Source organism: Alosa sapidissima, chromosome 8, assembly GCF_018492685.1.
Source record: "Alosa sapidissima isolate fAloSap1 chromosome 8, fAloSap1.pri, whole genome shotgun sequence".
NCBI lineage: Eukaryota > Metazoa > Chordata > Actinopteri > Clupeiformes > Clupeidae > Alosa > Alosa sapidissima.
Genome location: NC_055964.1, coordinates 16591716 through 16604476, shown reverse-complemented (window position 1 = coordinate 16604476; position 12761 = coordinate 16591716). Strand labels below are relative to the sequence as shown.

General features: G+C 50.2%; 1 protein-coding gene across 6 annotated transcripts in view; it reads left to right on the top strand.

Annotated features, from left to right (window-relative positions):
- Positions 1-12761, top strand: part of gnb1l (guanine nucleotide binding protein (G protein), beta polypeptide 1-like) — a 32799-nt gene that overhangs the window by 17682 nt on the left and 2356 nt on the right. For all 6 annotated transcript variants that reach the window (XM_042099973.1, XM_042099971.1, XM_042099978.1 and 3 more), the window contains exons 5-6: positions 2382-2474; positions 7518-7733. In XM_042099973.1, coding sequence (XP_041955907.1) covers positions 2382-2474; positions 7518-7733 — 309 coding nt within the window. The remainder of the gene's footprint in view (positions 1-2381; positions 2475-7517; positions 7734-12761) is intronic.

Genomic DNA, 12761 nt, shown 5'->3' with positions numbered 1-12761 from the left:
GAGCTTAAATAACATTTCACAAGAATTGGGGACTGTGCCTTTAACAGAAATATTTCCATGAAGACTGAAGCCAATTTTAATAGCCTTCTGTATTTATCCTGTCTGTAGCCATCACTGAGGAAAAGGCCTGATCTTGTCCTGGGTTTTCAAGACAGATTTGAGCAAATAGCTTGTTCTCCGAAATCAAGTAGTTTAGTTGACTGAGAAAGGACTTGTTAACTTGTTATTCACATTTGACTTTTCAGCCCAGTCATTTTTTTTATTTGTTATTGCAATATGTCGGCCAAGTCTGAGGAGGGCACTCAGCCAATGGCACGACAGGTACGACAGGTGCTGTCGTGTCACCTGAAACATTCCAACGGAAGATGGCACCAGTGGGCGCACTTCAAAGCGCTCCATTTTGAACAACTTTCTTTCGGTAGAATAAATCTACTCATCAGAAAAGACTTCTTTTACTTCTCTCGCACAGACTTGTCTAATTCATACATGAGGATTATGCTAATAATAAATGAACAAGGCTTTCACAAAGCCTGATGCTCATGCACACTATTGTTTAACAAACCTGATGTTTGCTAGTCTGATTCCAGCAAAGGGTTTTGTGTAGGACCCATTTTACACATAATACACTTTTAACATTACGTTATACCTACATGAATAAGGTCTTTATGGCTTTTATATGAAAAGAAACCTCAACTTTTAAGTGAACCATATACCAATAGTCCTTTTAGGAACCTGTGAGGTTTAAAAAAAACAAAAAAAAAAAAAACATTTTAGTCATCTGCTCTGAGCACCTTAAAGAAAATAGTGCATTGGGGGGCACTGTGGTGCAACTGGCTACACAATAGTGCATTGGGGGGCACTGTGACGCAACTGGCTACACACATGTGGGTCCAAGTGCCCACAGGGACCTGGGTTCGAGGCTGACCCGGGTCATTTTCAAATCCCACCCCATCTCTCTCTCCACTGTCCTGTCAAAAAAGGAAAAAAGATTTATTAATGTATCAACTTAAAATATACATTTAGCATGTATGGTGGCTGTGAATAAGCCTCTCTGACTTTTGGCTGTGAATATGCCTTTTTAAACATATTTAAAATGAAATTTCAATGAAAAAAGCACAAATAGCTCTTTCGTCAAGAGCACAGAAACTGACTGTCACTGACTAATGTCCATCAAACGCTGAACAGGAAACGAGGATAGGGGGGACCCAGAGGCAGCGACTGTACCGCCTCATCAATTTCCACTTTCCCAAACACCCTCATCCTCATCATGGCCTCAGTGACAAGCTGGTCCTCCATTTTAATGTTCCCTCCCTCTGTGTTGCCCCTAAGTGAAGTGCCCCTCCAACATGCAACCCCAAAAAAGGAATGGCCATAGTTGCGTTATTTATGAGCAGCTATAGTGTTCATGTATAAGAAAGGCAGACCGTTGGGGCTTCAGGGACTCAATGCCAGCTTTGTTTGCTTCGAACACCACCGATAAACATGCGGTGCAGATGTGGCACCCTGCTAAAATATGAATTGCCTCCTAGACGAGGCCCCGTATATGCACGGCTTAATGAGGATCTATCTCGATCATCAGTGGGGCTCGCAATCAACCAGTGGGAGACCTCAGATTGTTTGTCAGCCTCTGTGCCTTGTGGGCTTTATGGTACCTGTGTGTATTTGATTGGAGGCTTTGCCAGCGTCTTCAGGAAGTAGGGCAGTGTGTTTATTTAACCTGGATTGATTATAGACTTTCTGGTGATGGGCGCGCCTTGTCAGTCTGGCCCTCGGGCATTATTAAGTGCTTGTCACAGGAAAAACTTTTATGCTCCCAATTGTGTTTTATGAGCTGGTTGTATTGTGAAAGATCAGGCTCGAAATCAAATCGGGCGAATCAAGTCAGGACTTGATGAATCAAAATAAAAATGCAACGCAAGAGCTTTTGGAAATGGTGCCCAGAAGATTGGCCGAGGGTTTCTCTCTTATTCAAAGACGACTCTACTGTAACTGTCTGCACCTGTGTTTTTGGATCGGCACTGGTGTTTGTGTATGAGGGAAGTGGTCTGTGATGGGAGTTTATATTTGTTCTGAGGCTTTGTCGTGTTTGCTTGTTTGCTTAATTATGGATGATCATGAGTTACAGAATGATCTGAAGCACCAGGTTGTTTTCTGTTTTTTGTTTTTTTGTGTGTGTACTTGTCTTGCACCATCATTGAGTATTTTTCTATTTCTTCCTTTTGAAGCATTATCCATCACTACAAATGTAGATAGAACTTTGAATGAAGGGTGTCATTTTAAAATGCCAATCATAGCATTTATCATGCAAATAATGATAACCACAGACCTGTCAAGCTTTTGTGTTAGCTTCCTTATTAATATATCTTTGACTTCTGCTGCAGGTGAAGGTCATGGAGTTACCGAGCAATGTGCCAGTTTGCTCTCTGAAACCTGACAAGAAGCTGGGCATGGTCATGTGCCTGAAGATATGGCAGGTAAGGGAACAGCAGCGCTGTCTTATTTCTTGCCAGCCCACCTCACACAGCACAATTCCGAGGCCTGCAGTGACCTTTCATCGCACTATCTATCTCTCACGATCAGACAAACCCCAGGTTCCTCCACTGTTTGGCATAGGAAGAAACAACGCTGCGCGACTCCCTTCTCAAACATTGCCGTCGTTATTAGTCCTCTTATGAGTCGTTTGACAGGTTGCTGCACCTACCTGTGTAGCCCAATATACATGTTAGAGCAATCCAGGGTGAGGAGGTGGCGGATTTATGACCTGTTAGGGGGGTTACTCTTTTTTTTTTCTCCCCTACTAACGCTTTCGTCAATTCGTTGTCGTTGTCGGGTCGAGCTCTGTAATTAGCACGCTTGGTAAACCGTTTATCAGCCCGAAGCCTGGGGATGGCATCCAAGAGCCCACCCCGGTGTTTTGTAAACACTGTCAAAGGCTTGATTTCCTCAGCACCCCTCTCCGAACCTCCCCATGCTGCTAGGCGAACAAGGCCTGTAATTATTTTCACGGTTAATTAATATCATTTTTAGGTCGTGGTTATTTTCCCCCTTGTTAAACTGAAATGAATCCTGGTCATTTAACAACAGGGTGGGTTCGTGTAGGAGCTTCGAGGGCAACAGGCATCAAAGGTGGTGGCGTTGGTAAGGGCTGTGGGCGGTTTGTGGTGTCAGTAACACAGAAACGGCAAGACTGGTTTTGTTACACTGTTTGTTTGTTCGTAAAATGTGCCCCTGCACCTAATCTTTTCTTCAGGGTGCTTTGTAGAGACATCGGTGGTTTCAATGATGATTGCCAGCAGAGCAATTAATACCATTGCAATATTAATGACAAGCTCAACAGGCAGCCTCCAACATCAAAGCAGGGGGCCCAGGTGCTACTAAATCACTTCAAACTGGATCCTTTTATGGAGTGACCAGAGCGATCTATAACTGTCAAAATGCGGCCTAGCTAGCTGCCACACAGTAAAAATGCAGAAAGCCGCAGAATCTCACCCACCAAGTATGTCGTGTGTGTGTGTGTGTGTGTGTGTGTGTGTGTGTGTGTGTGTGTGTGTGTGTGTGTGTCAAGGTAGCCCGGCATGCCTGTGAAGGCGTTAAATTTGTTAAGCTTGCCTCTGTTGGCGTCGAAACTGCCCTCGCGGCCCGCAGCCTAGCACACCCCCCCCCCCTCCACCCCCGGCTCTGCTCGGGGTGTCAATCAATCACGAGACAGTTCCCTGGTTATCGACACGATCCCCACTGGTGAGGCCTGCTGCTTGCCCAGCCTCGCGCTCAGCAGGGGAGAGGAAGTGCAGAAAGAGGAGAAGACACTGAAATATTGGCCCCAGCCCACCCACCAGTGCCTCTCTCTCACTCTCTTATTCTCTCTCTCCTTCACTTTCTGTCTCTCTCTCTCTCTCTCTCTCTTCCCACCCTCTTTATGCCTCAGTGACTTTGAGCCAGAATCTTTTGTCATGTCGACAGAGATCTGCGAACAGATTTATTGAAAAGCTTCAAGCGTTCGGCCCTCGACTTTTTGGAAAGGATTAAATGCCATATTAAGTAACACTTTCTTTCACTTTTGTCTCTTCTCTTTTTTTCCACACGACACTACGTTCCACTCTCTCTCATTCTTTCATTCTTTTTCTTTCCCTTCATCGCTCCAACCTCTCCCCCGATCCCCCCCAACCAAAGCTAAGAATGTGGAGCGCTCTCTGGAAGGTAGGGGAGCTCTGCTGTGCGATTGGCTGATAGGCCAAGCGGCGAGTGGAGGAGCCGTCTCCATGTGTTGCTGGGAGTCGTGGGCTTAGGGCCGGCCGTGATGGACGACGTGCTTTTAAGGCTTTTAACATGAACAGAGGCTGGCGGCGAGAAGGAAATGTTCCTATACAGATATCCATCACTCTCATCTCATCGCCCGCCGGCCATGACATCATCGCAGCTCTGCTCGGGATTGGTTCCTTATGTGTTGCCCAGAACTCACTCTCTCTCTTTCTTTCTTTCTCTCTTTCTTTCGCCGCTCACAGCATTTCCCCTCTGACACGGGTCCCTCGGACAGTGGTCCCAGTTCTGCACAGCTGGGCCGTGGTGTGCCCTGAAAGCTGTCACCCAGGGATGTGTGTCTGTGTCTGTGCGCGTGTGTGTGTGTGTGTGTGTGTGTGTGTGTGTGTGTGTGTGTATGTGTGCGTGCGCGTGTGTGCGTGTATACTGCGGGAGCAGCATCCTCCTGGCAGTCACGAATCTCAGGCATCGCTCATGGCCCCCCTGGCATGTGGTGAGGCCCTCAGTTCCTGCCCCAGCCCCCCCCCCCCCCCCACCACCACCACCACCACCACTACCACCACCACCACCACACTGACATGCCCAGGCAGCCTCAGACCAAGACACCCAGGCCTGCGCAGGTCTGAGTTGGGGGCTGGGGGATGGGGTGGGAATACCCCTGAAGATCTCCCAGTCCCCCTCCGCTGAGCCAGACCTGTGGAGGCCGAGATCTGGGTCGGCTGGGTCGGCGGTGCTGTCCGTGATCTCACGACAATCCAGTACTCTACTCCGTGTGGGGCCGACGAGTCCAGTGGTTGCCCCTTGCCTAGCTGTGCGAATGATGAATCTGTTTCTGAGGCGCGAGCCCCCTTAGTCCAGTGAATCGCACTCCTATAGAAGAGCTCATGGAGGATATAATAAATAACGCGTCTACCCAGGGTTCCGTGACCTTCGACCCGTGACATCATCAATCAGGGCGCTCCTACACTTAGCTGAAGTGCAGGGGCCTGAGGTCACCAGACGGTAATGCTTAACAACTGTCTATGAGGCCGCGCGGTTTGATTCGCCAGTGTTTTTATTTGTTTTTCCTGTACGGTCTGTGTCGCTGGCGCGGTTGTGCATGGATGTGTCAGAGTATGATTCTGTGTATAATTTGTTAAAGAAGCGTCACACTCGGGGTGTGTGTGTGTGTGTGTGTGGGGGGGGGGGTTTAGAGTGAGGCTGGGAGAAGCAGGTGGGGGAAAAATGGTGGTGGGAAAAAGGGGGAGGGCCCTTCTCCCTTCGCTCGCCCCTTACAAATCAGGAAAGAATTTTTTTCCCTCCCTTCCGCTGGGCGTGCTCACTGGCTGCAGGGCAGACGATTTGTAAAGAGCGTTCACTTGGCCGCAGTGAAAAGCGGATCATGCAAGATCACAAGCTCTCTCCGCTTTGGGGAGAAGCTACTGTATTCCTTTTTTTACGACCGTTGGTTCTGGTAGCCAGGCCTGTTTCCGCAGCCTGCAAACCAAATCACACCCCCCCCCCCCCCCCCCTCAACATGTCATAGTTCCTCCTCCATCTCACTTCTAGAGGTGAAAGTTTATCTTAAGGAGACAAGCTTCTGTCTGAAGCCATAGCATAGTGTGGTGTCCTAGGGCCCACAGGCATCCCGTGAGTGAGTGTATAGTCTGCAGGACAGAGAGGAGAGAGGAGGGAAGGAGTGGAGAGGGGGATGAGGGGAGGGAGAGGAGAGGAGGGGTGAGCACTGTAAATCTTCACCCCTGCCAGAGCGGAGGGCCCCTGCAGCGCCATGCTGATATATGGCGCCTCGCGTGCACACTTTTGGGTTTTTTATCAGCTCACCTTCGTGTTCGGGCTTTATCTGCTAATGTGATTTACGAGGCTGCAGCCGCTACCTGGGCTTCCCAGCGCAGGGCTTTCCCTCCTTGCGCTCGCCAGGCGAGTGTCTCGGCGGTAAACACACACTCGCACCGTAGCATTAGCCAGGAGCATGTAAGGTCATTGAGTTTGTGTGTGTGTGTGTGTGTGTGTGTGTGTGTGTGTGACTGTATATTTGTGTGTGTGGTTTTATGTATATTTGTTTGTGTATGACCCTTGAGTGGCTGGTGCCACCATGAGGGTATCTGTTGGCATGTGGTGGGTGGGTGTAAAAGTTTGGATGGTGTGTGTTATTGTTTATGTGTGTTATAAGAGAGTGTATGTGTGTGTGTGTGTGTGTGTATGGTTTTATGTATATTTGATATTTGTTTGTGTATGGGCCTTCAGTGTCTGGTGCCACCATGGTGCCAACGCTGTGTTTTAGGACCACAGTGACTGTGCCGATGTCTGCCATGTTTATGAGACAATATTGAGGCGAACGCTCCAAAACTCTGTTTGCACAATAGAGCTGCTTTGGGTCTGGGCGAACGTGTGTGTGTGTGTGTGTGTGTGTGTGTGTGTGTGTGTGTGTGTGTGTGTGCTCGGGCTTGTGTTTGTACAGAAACAACTGTGTGCACAGTGGCCCCGTTTAATTTGTCTGTGCTGAGCGTGTCTCTTTTCATGTACACATACACAAGGAGGGTGACCCGTTCATGTTTTCTTTGTGTGACTCTTCAGTTGATCTGTTTGCCTATGTGGGGATATGTGTTGAGGTTTTGTGCATTGTTGTGTGTGTGTGTGTGTGTGTGTGTCTGTGTTCCTTTGATACATGTAGGGTTTAGATGAGTACATGGCTCCATGTTTGTGTTGGGATTCAACTCTTTGCGTGCGTGCGTGCGTGCGTGCGTGTGTGTGTGTGTGTGTGAGAGCGAGAGAGAGGGTGCAGTGGGAGTGGAGGCGACGGCGTGAGCCGTACAGATGAGGAGTAAAGTGACGAGCGCTGTAATAGGCTGCCAGCGGGAGAGGCTGATTAATGGAGCACAGAGTGTGGCGCTGCGCTCTGTCTCAGATAACCCCTTCCTCTGCCACTTCTCTCTCTCTCCCTCTCTCTCTCTCTCTCTCCCTCTCTCTCTCCATCCCCCCTGATTCTGTCATTCAGTCTCTGTGATAACCTCTGCTCTGTGGCTTCTGTGGTCCTTCTCTGTGTCTTTGTCTCTTCCTTTATCTGTCTTGCTCCCTCGTTTTTCTCTTTCTCTGTATTCTTTCCTGCTCTCTGTTCTTACTCACTTGTTTTTCTGTGCTCTCTGTGTTCTGTATCCCTTCCACATGTTTTGTTATTTTCACGTAGCCTCTTTCCTCTATTCTTTAATTTATCATCCCTTGTTCCTTACCTCCTGTTCCCTCTTGTCCTCTTCTCTGGGCAGCCAGATGCCGGCGAGGGTCCTCTACTGGTGGCGGGTTACGAGGACGGCTCGGTCCTGCTGTGGGATGTGACCCAGGGGCGTCCCCTCAGCAGCCTGAGCGCCCACCCGGAGCCCGTCATGTGCCTGGACTTTGACCCCGGTCGGCAGCGTGGCGTCTCGGGCTCTGCCGAGAACACCATCCGCTCCTGGGCGCTGGACGGCCAACAGAACCTACAGGTAAGGGAAGGCCTCACGCCAACCAACAACAGCAACAACAGCAACATATTGCATTTATATAGCGCTTCTCACTGAAGGGGGAAGTTCAATAACCACCAGAAAGAGAGAGAGAGAGAGAGAGAGATACACCTCTTTTTAGCCAGGGAGTGTGGGGTATGTAGCACATGGACATATTTGGTGTATAACAAGCTCTGAGAGCTGGGATGATGTTGAGTATCTATTAAATGAGACGTGAGAAGTTCAGTGGCTGTGCTCGGTTTGGCATGCTGGGACTGAGATTGGGTCATGGGTCTGTGGTGGCAACAGCTGCCTGCCTGCGTCGGCACCCACAACACCACCACCACCACTGTGAAGGCAGCGCATTGAGAAGACTGAGCTATGTGGAAAAGGTCCATGTGACTGTCTCGACAGTCTACTGTTGAGCTTCTATCGATAAACTGACTGGCCATATTAATAGACCTCTACCCTGTAGAAACCCACACTGAACAAGTCAGCTGTGGTTTATGGACAGCTCGTGACAGGGGACAGGCCTCGCTGCAGGGTGGTCCACTCTCTCAGAGGACAGATAAGTCCCAGATAACATGTCTCAAGTACTCTCAAGCTAGCATGCTGGGAATGAGTAGTGTATCCCTGCCATGTATTGGCACTCCAGCCCCTTACCCACTACTGTGTCCACTTTGTGGATATGAGCCCTGTGGTGAACATTGTACCCCAGTTTCCTATATATAAGGCACTACTTACAACCCCCCTTGCACCCCAGCCATACCACACAAAGGGGAGGGGGGGGGGGGGGGGCCATGACCCAGCCTGGCTTGGTCGTCACAATGGGCTCTGGTCCCAGGCCGCCCACACATTCCCATTTTCCAGAACACTGGTACAGCGTTCCCACCATCCTCTCTCTCTCTCTTTCTCTCTCTCTCTCTCTCTTTCTCTCTCTCTCTCTCTCTCTCTCTCTCTTTTTCTTTCTGTCTGTCTCTCTGTCTCACTGTCTCTCTCGGAACATCACAACACTCACAGTTTCAGAATAATCAAAGAACACTTTGAAAAAAGCAACAAGAAACAAATGTACCCTGCAGCCGGGGCCATCCATCACGTTGCGTAACGGCCAGGCGCATCTGAAGGGGGGCGCCTCATTGAGAGCCGTATGTTGTGTCAGTTTCTGTTGTGGCCGCGTCTCACACAGAGCCGGGATTCAGGGGGAGCCTGATATACTGCTCCTGTGCTCAGGCCTCGGGTATTATTCTTTCCAGTGCCTTCTACAAATGAACGGATGAATTAGAAATATTCACAAACCTCCTCGAACCCCCCCAGTCCCCCCCCCCCCCCGACTCTCCTCAGTCCCTTTTTAGCAAGGAAGTATGTCTGCCATGTTACTGGAAAAAGATCTTTTTTTCTGTATTCAATATTGTGAAAAAGACGAGGCAACGCGAGTTTGTTTAGTTTATTTTGCGCATGCAGAATTGATTTAATGTGTGTGTCGGACGAAGATGGAGGTGGGAAAGCAGCCGGAGAAGGAGCCAGCAGGGGGTTTTAAATTATCCCAGCGTGCAGTGCAGTGTGACGCCCAGACAGCCACCCCCTGCTCTTCCCACAGCCGTGTGTGTGTGTGTGTGTGTGTGTGTGTGTGTGTGTGTGTGTGTGTGTGTGTGTGTGTGTGTGTGTGTGTGTGTGTGTGTGCTTACAAGTACAAGTGTGTGTGTGTGTGTGTGTGTGTGCGCGCGTGCGTGCAAGCGTGTGTGTGTGGTCTTGGTAGAAGCAGGGGCATTCAGTGACGCTGAGGGTGGCGGCTGCTGCTGCTGCTGGCTGCGCGCTGCCGTTGCCGTGGACGCTCTGCCCATGAGAGCTCATAAAAGCAGCCCATCTCCGAGGCTGCTAAGCAAACAGCAGGCACATCTGCAGCCAGAGGAACAGCACTCTCGCAGCAGGGGCCGACAATAAAGGCTGAGGAGCTGGAAGTGGCAGAGGCCCCAGAGCTCACATCAACCCCCCCCCCCCCCCCCACACACACACACACACACACCCCTGTTCCTTCCCCACTCATTCACACACACAGACACACACACTCTTATACACATTTCTCGCTTTGTCATTGCTTCTGTCTCTTTCTTTGTAGATTTTTTTCTTTCCTTCTATTTCTTTCTTGTTATTTCTTTTTTCATCTTTGTCATCTTGTCTTTATTCTCACTCCAAATGTATCTCCTCAAAATCTTGCTGTTTGTATTTAGTTAACTGTAGTAAACTGCAAGTATACCAGAGCAAGAATGATTGGATGTGCTTTGTGTATGAGAATGATTGTGTTTGTGTACGTTTGTGTACTGTACGTTTTTAATCTGTTCATGTACCAGTAAAATGTTTACCGATAACGTTTAAAATAGCGCTAACTAGGGTTCACTGGGTGTAATTTTTTGTCAGACACAGGGTGAAAGAGAGAGAGCGAGAGAGGGAGAGAGAGAGAGAGAGAGCCTGACGGAGAGTCAGCTAGAGGAACTAAGGGGCTGGCAGGGAGAGGGGGAGTGGGAGAGCAGGCTGGGGGGAGATTAGCAGGATAAATCAAGCATGGCTGCTAGCGAGCGCCGTCTGAGGCTACGCTGACAGCTCCCCGCAGGTGGATCTCCCCCGCCTCTCCGCCCCTCATCCCTCAGGCATTCCAGCTCGCGCTATGAAACGTCCCCGCATTCGTCCATCTGTCTGTCCATCCGCCAGGCCCGGCGGGGGCCGTACGTACCTGCTCAGTGTCGGCGGCGCTGCAGGAATGCTCGCTCAGTCAGCGCGGCCGAGCAGAGGGTCAGAGGGCCGCCCCGCTGGACGGATAATGTGGAATGAAAATGGAGTGGAGTGAAGACGATTGGCAAAAAAATAAGTGAAATAGAAAGAATAAATTAACGATGTTGAAAATTCACTCCAACCTCCACCCACTCCACCACCGCTCCTCATTCCGATTGTCCCGCAGAAATGTCTCAGGATGTTGGGATTGAAAGTTTTCACTGTTTCCTTATTGGCCATTTGTATGTTGTTTCTATTCTCTCTGACATGTGCAGTGCACCTTCTTTTTCTCACTCACACATACACACACACACACACACACACACACACACACACACTTGTCTGCATTTTGACAGCCCAGGTGACAAAAGCCTGTAATCTCGGTGCTAGGGTGCAAGACAGGAGGGTGGGGTAGAGCGGGGTGGGGTGTCAGAAACCCCAACAGGAGAGGAGGAGGCAGGGAGACGGGGAGACACCTCTTGCTCCTTTCTCGTCGGCCGTACAAGCTGGAGCGGACAAGTGATGATTGGTCTTTTCAGTGGGGCGGTGTGAAGTCAGCCCTCCGTGCCAGGTCCCGGCCGGAGCACGCTGCGTTACGTTGACGCGAAGACCCTGCCAGTCGATCGCTCTCCCTCCCTCCCTCGCTCCCTCCCTTCTTCCCTCCTTCCCTGCCTTTGAACGCACCGCCACTCGGGCCGGCCTTGTCTTGCCTGCCAGGAAAAGAAAGTTTCTCTCTCTCCGTTTCTCTTTCTCTCTCCGTCTCTCTCTCTCTCTCTCTCTCTCTCTCTCTCTCTCTCTCTCTCTCTCTCTCTCTGTCTCCGTTTGTATTGGCTCCAGTGAGAGGCCTGAGGCCTAACCCAGGGAACTGTGTAGGTTCCCAGCTGCGAAGCTCCAGCTCGGGCAGCAGACAGCAAGAGCGAGTCGGGACCGCCGAGAGGCCGTGTTGGCCGGACGACAGCGCGAGGGGGCCTCGCGGCAGTGCATTCTTCCCGGGGGCGCCATCGGAGTACTAAAACAGAGGGAGAATGACAGATGGAGCCCTCGAAGAGCGATCTGCACGATGACTGGAGCTTAATTGTCGGCGAGGCGAGCGATCGGAGCGTGGAGTTTCCCACGAGGGAGCCCCGCGCACTTTTATTAATGACGGAGCGGCGGCTAATGATGCCGACGGCCCGAGGAAGTGTCTCCCTGAGAATGTTCTAGAAAGCAGCAGTCCAGGTCGTCCTCCCCGAGTCTCCTGACCACCCTTCACCTCCACCCACCCCCGGCCCCCACCATCCACATCCTCCTCCAGAAGCGACAGGGAGAAAGTTTTGGCCGGCACTCCAACTTGAGGAACACTCGCAAAGTAAACAACGGTGGACTGGTTTTTTATCGCTTAAGAGCAGACCCTTAATGAAATTAATGCATTTCCCTGACACAAAACTCAGGGAAGCAAAACAAACAAAAATAGACACATTAACCTATCATTATCAGCTGCGTAATGCAAAGCAGATGGCGTTCGCTTCCAGCATACCAGCTCCTTCGCTGAGTGATTCATCTTTCTCTCCTCATCCCAGTTCTGCAACAACGCTGCTCTCTCCCCCTCACACACACTCACACTCACACACACTCACTCACACACACACACACACACACACACACACTCACACACACTCACACTCACACACACTCACTCACTCACACACACACACACACACACACACACACACACACACTCACACACACACACACACACACACACACACACTCACACACACTCACGCACTCACTGTCACTCAAGTCGTGCTTGAGGAAAACATTAGGCTGTTTTCTGTACTCTCTCCGTTTCGCTTCACTCCTCAGCATCATGGCGCAGGAATCATTCCTGCCTGCTCTGGCATCAGGTCCTTTCTCTTAATTAAACTTGCATTTGTGCTGGGCCTTTCGACTGACACATTCTTCTATCCGCCTGGGCTCGGGAATACCTGGCTTATATCTTCCACATGCAGCGGCAAATGTCTCTGATTTTCCAGTCCGGAACAGGAGCACGCGGACAAATTCTTCAATGTCTTCCCCTGCGAACAGCCATTAGTCTCGCAGGACACAGCCTATGAAGTCGATTTTACGCTGTCCAGTTTGATTTCTGCATCATACCAGATGCTTCCAGTGCAGACACACACACACACACACACAAACACACTTTTTAAATCACTACGTGCACACACATACAGTACACACTCTTTCAAGGACTCCACTCAGACATACACACACACACACACACAC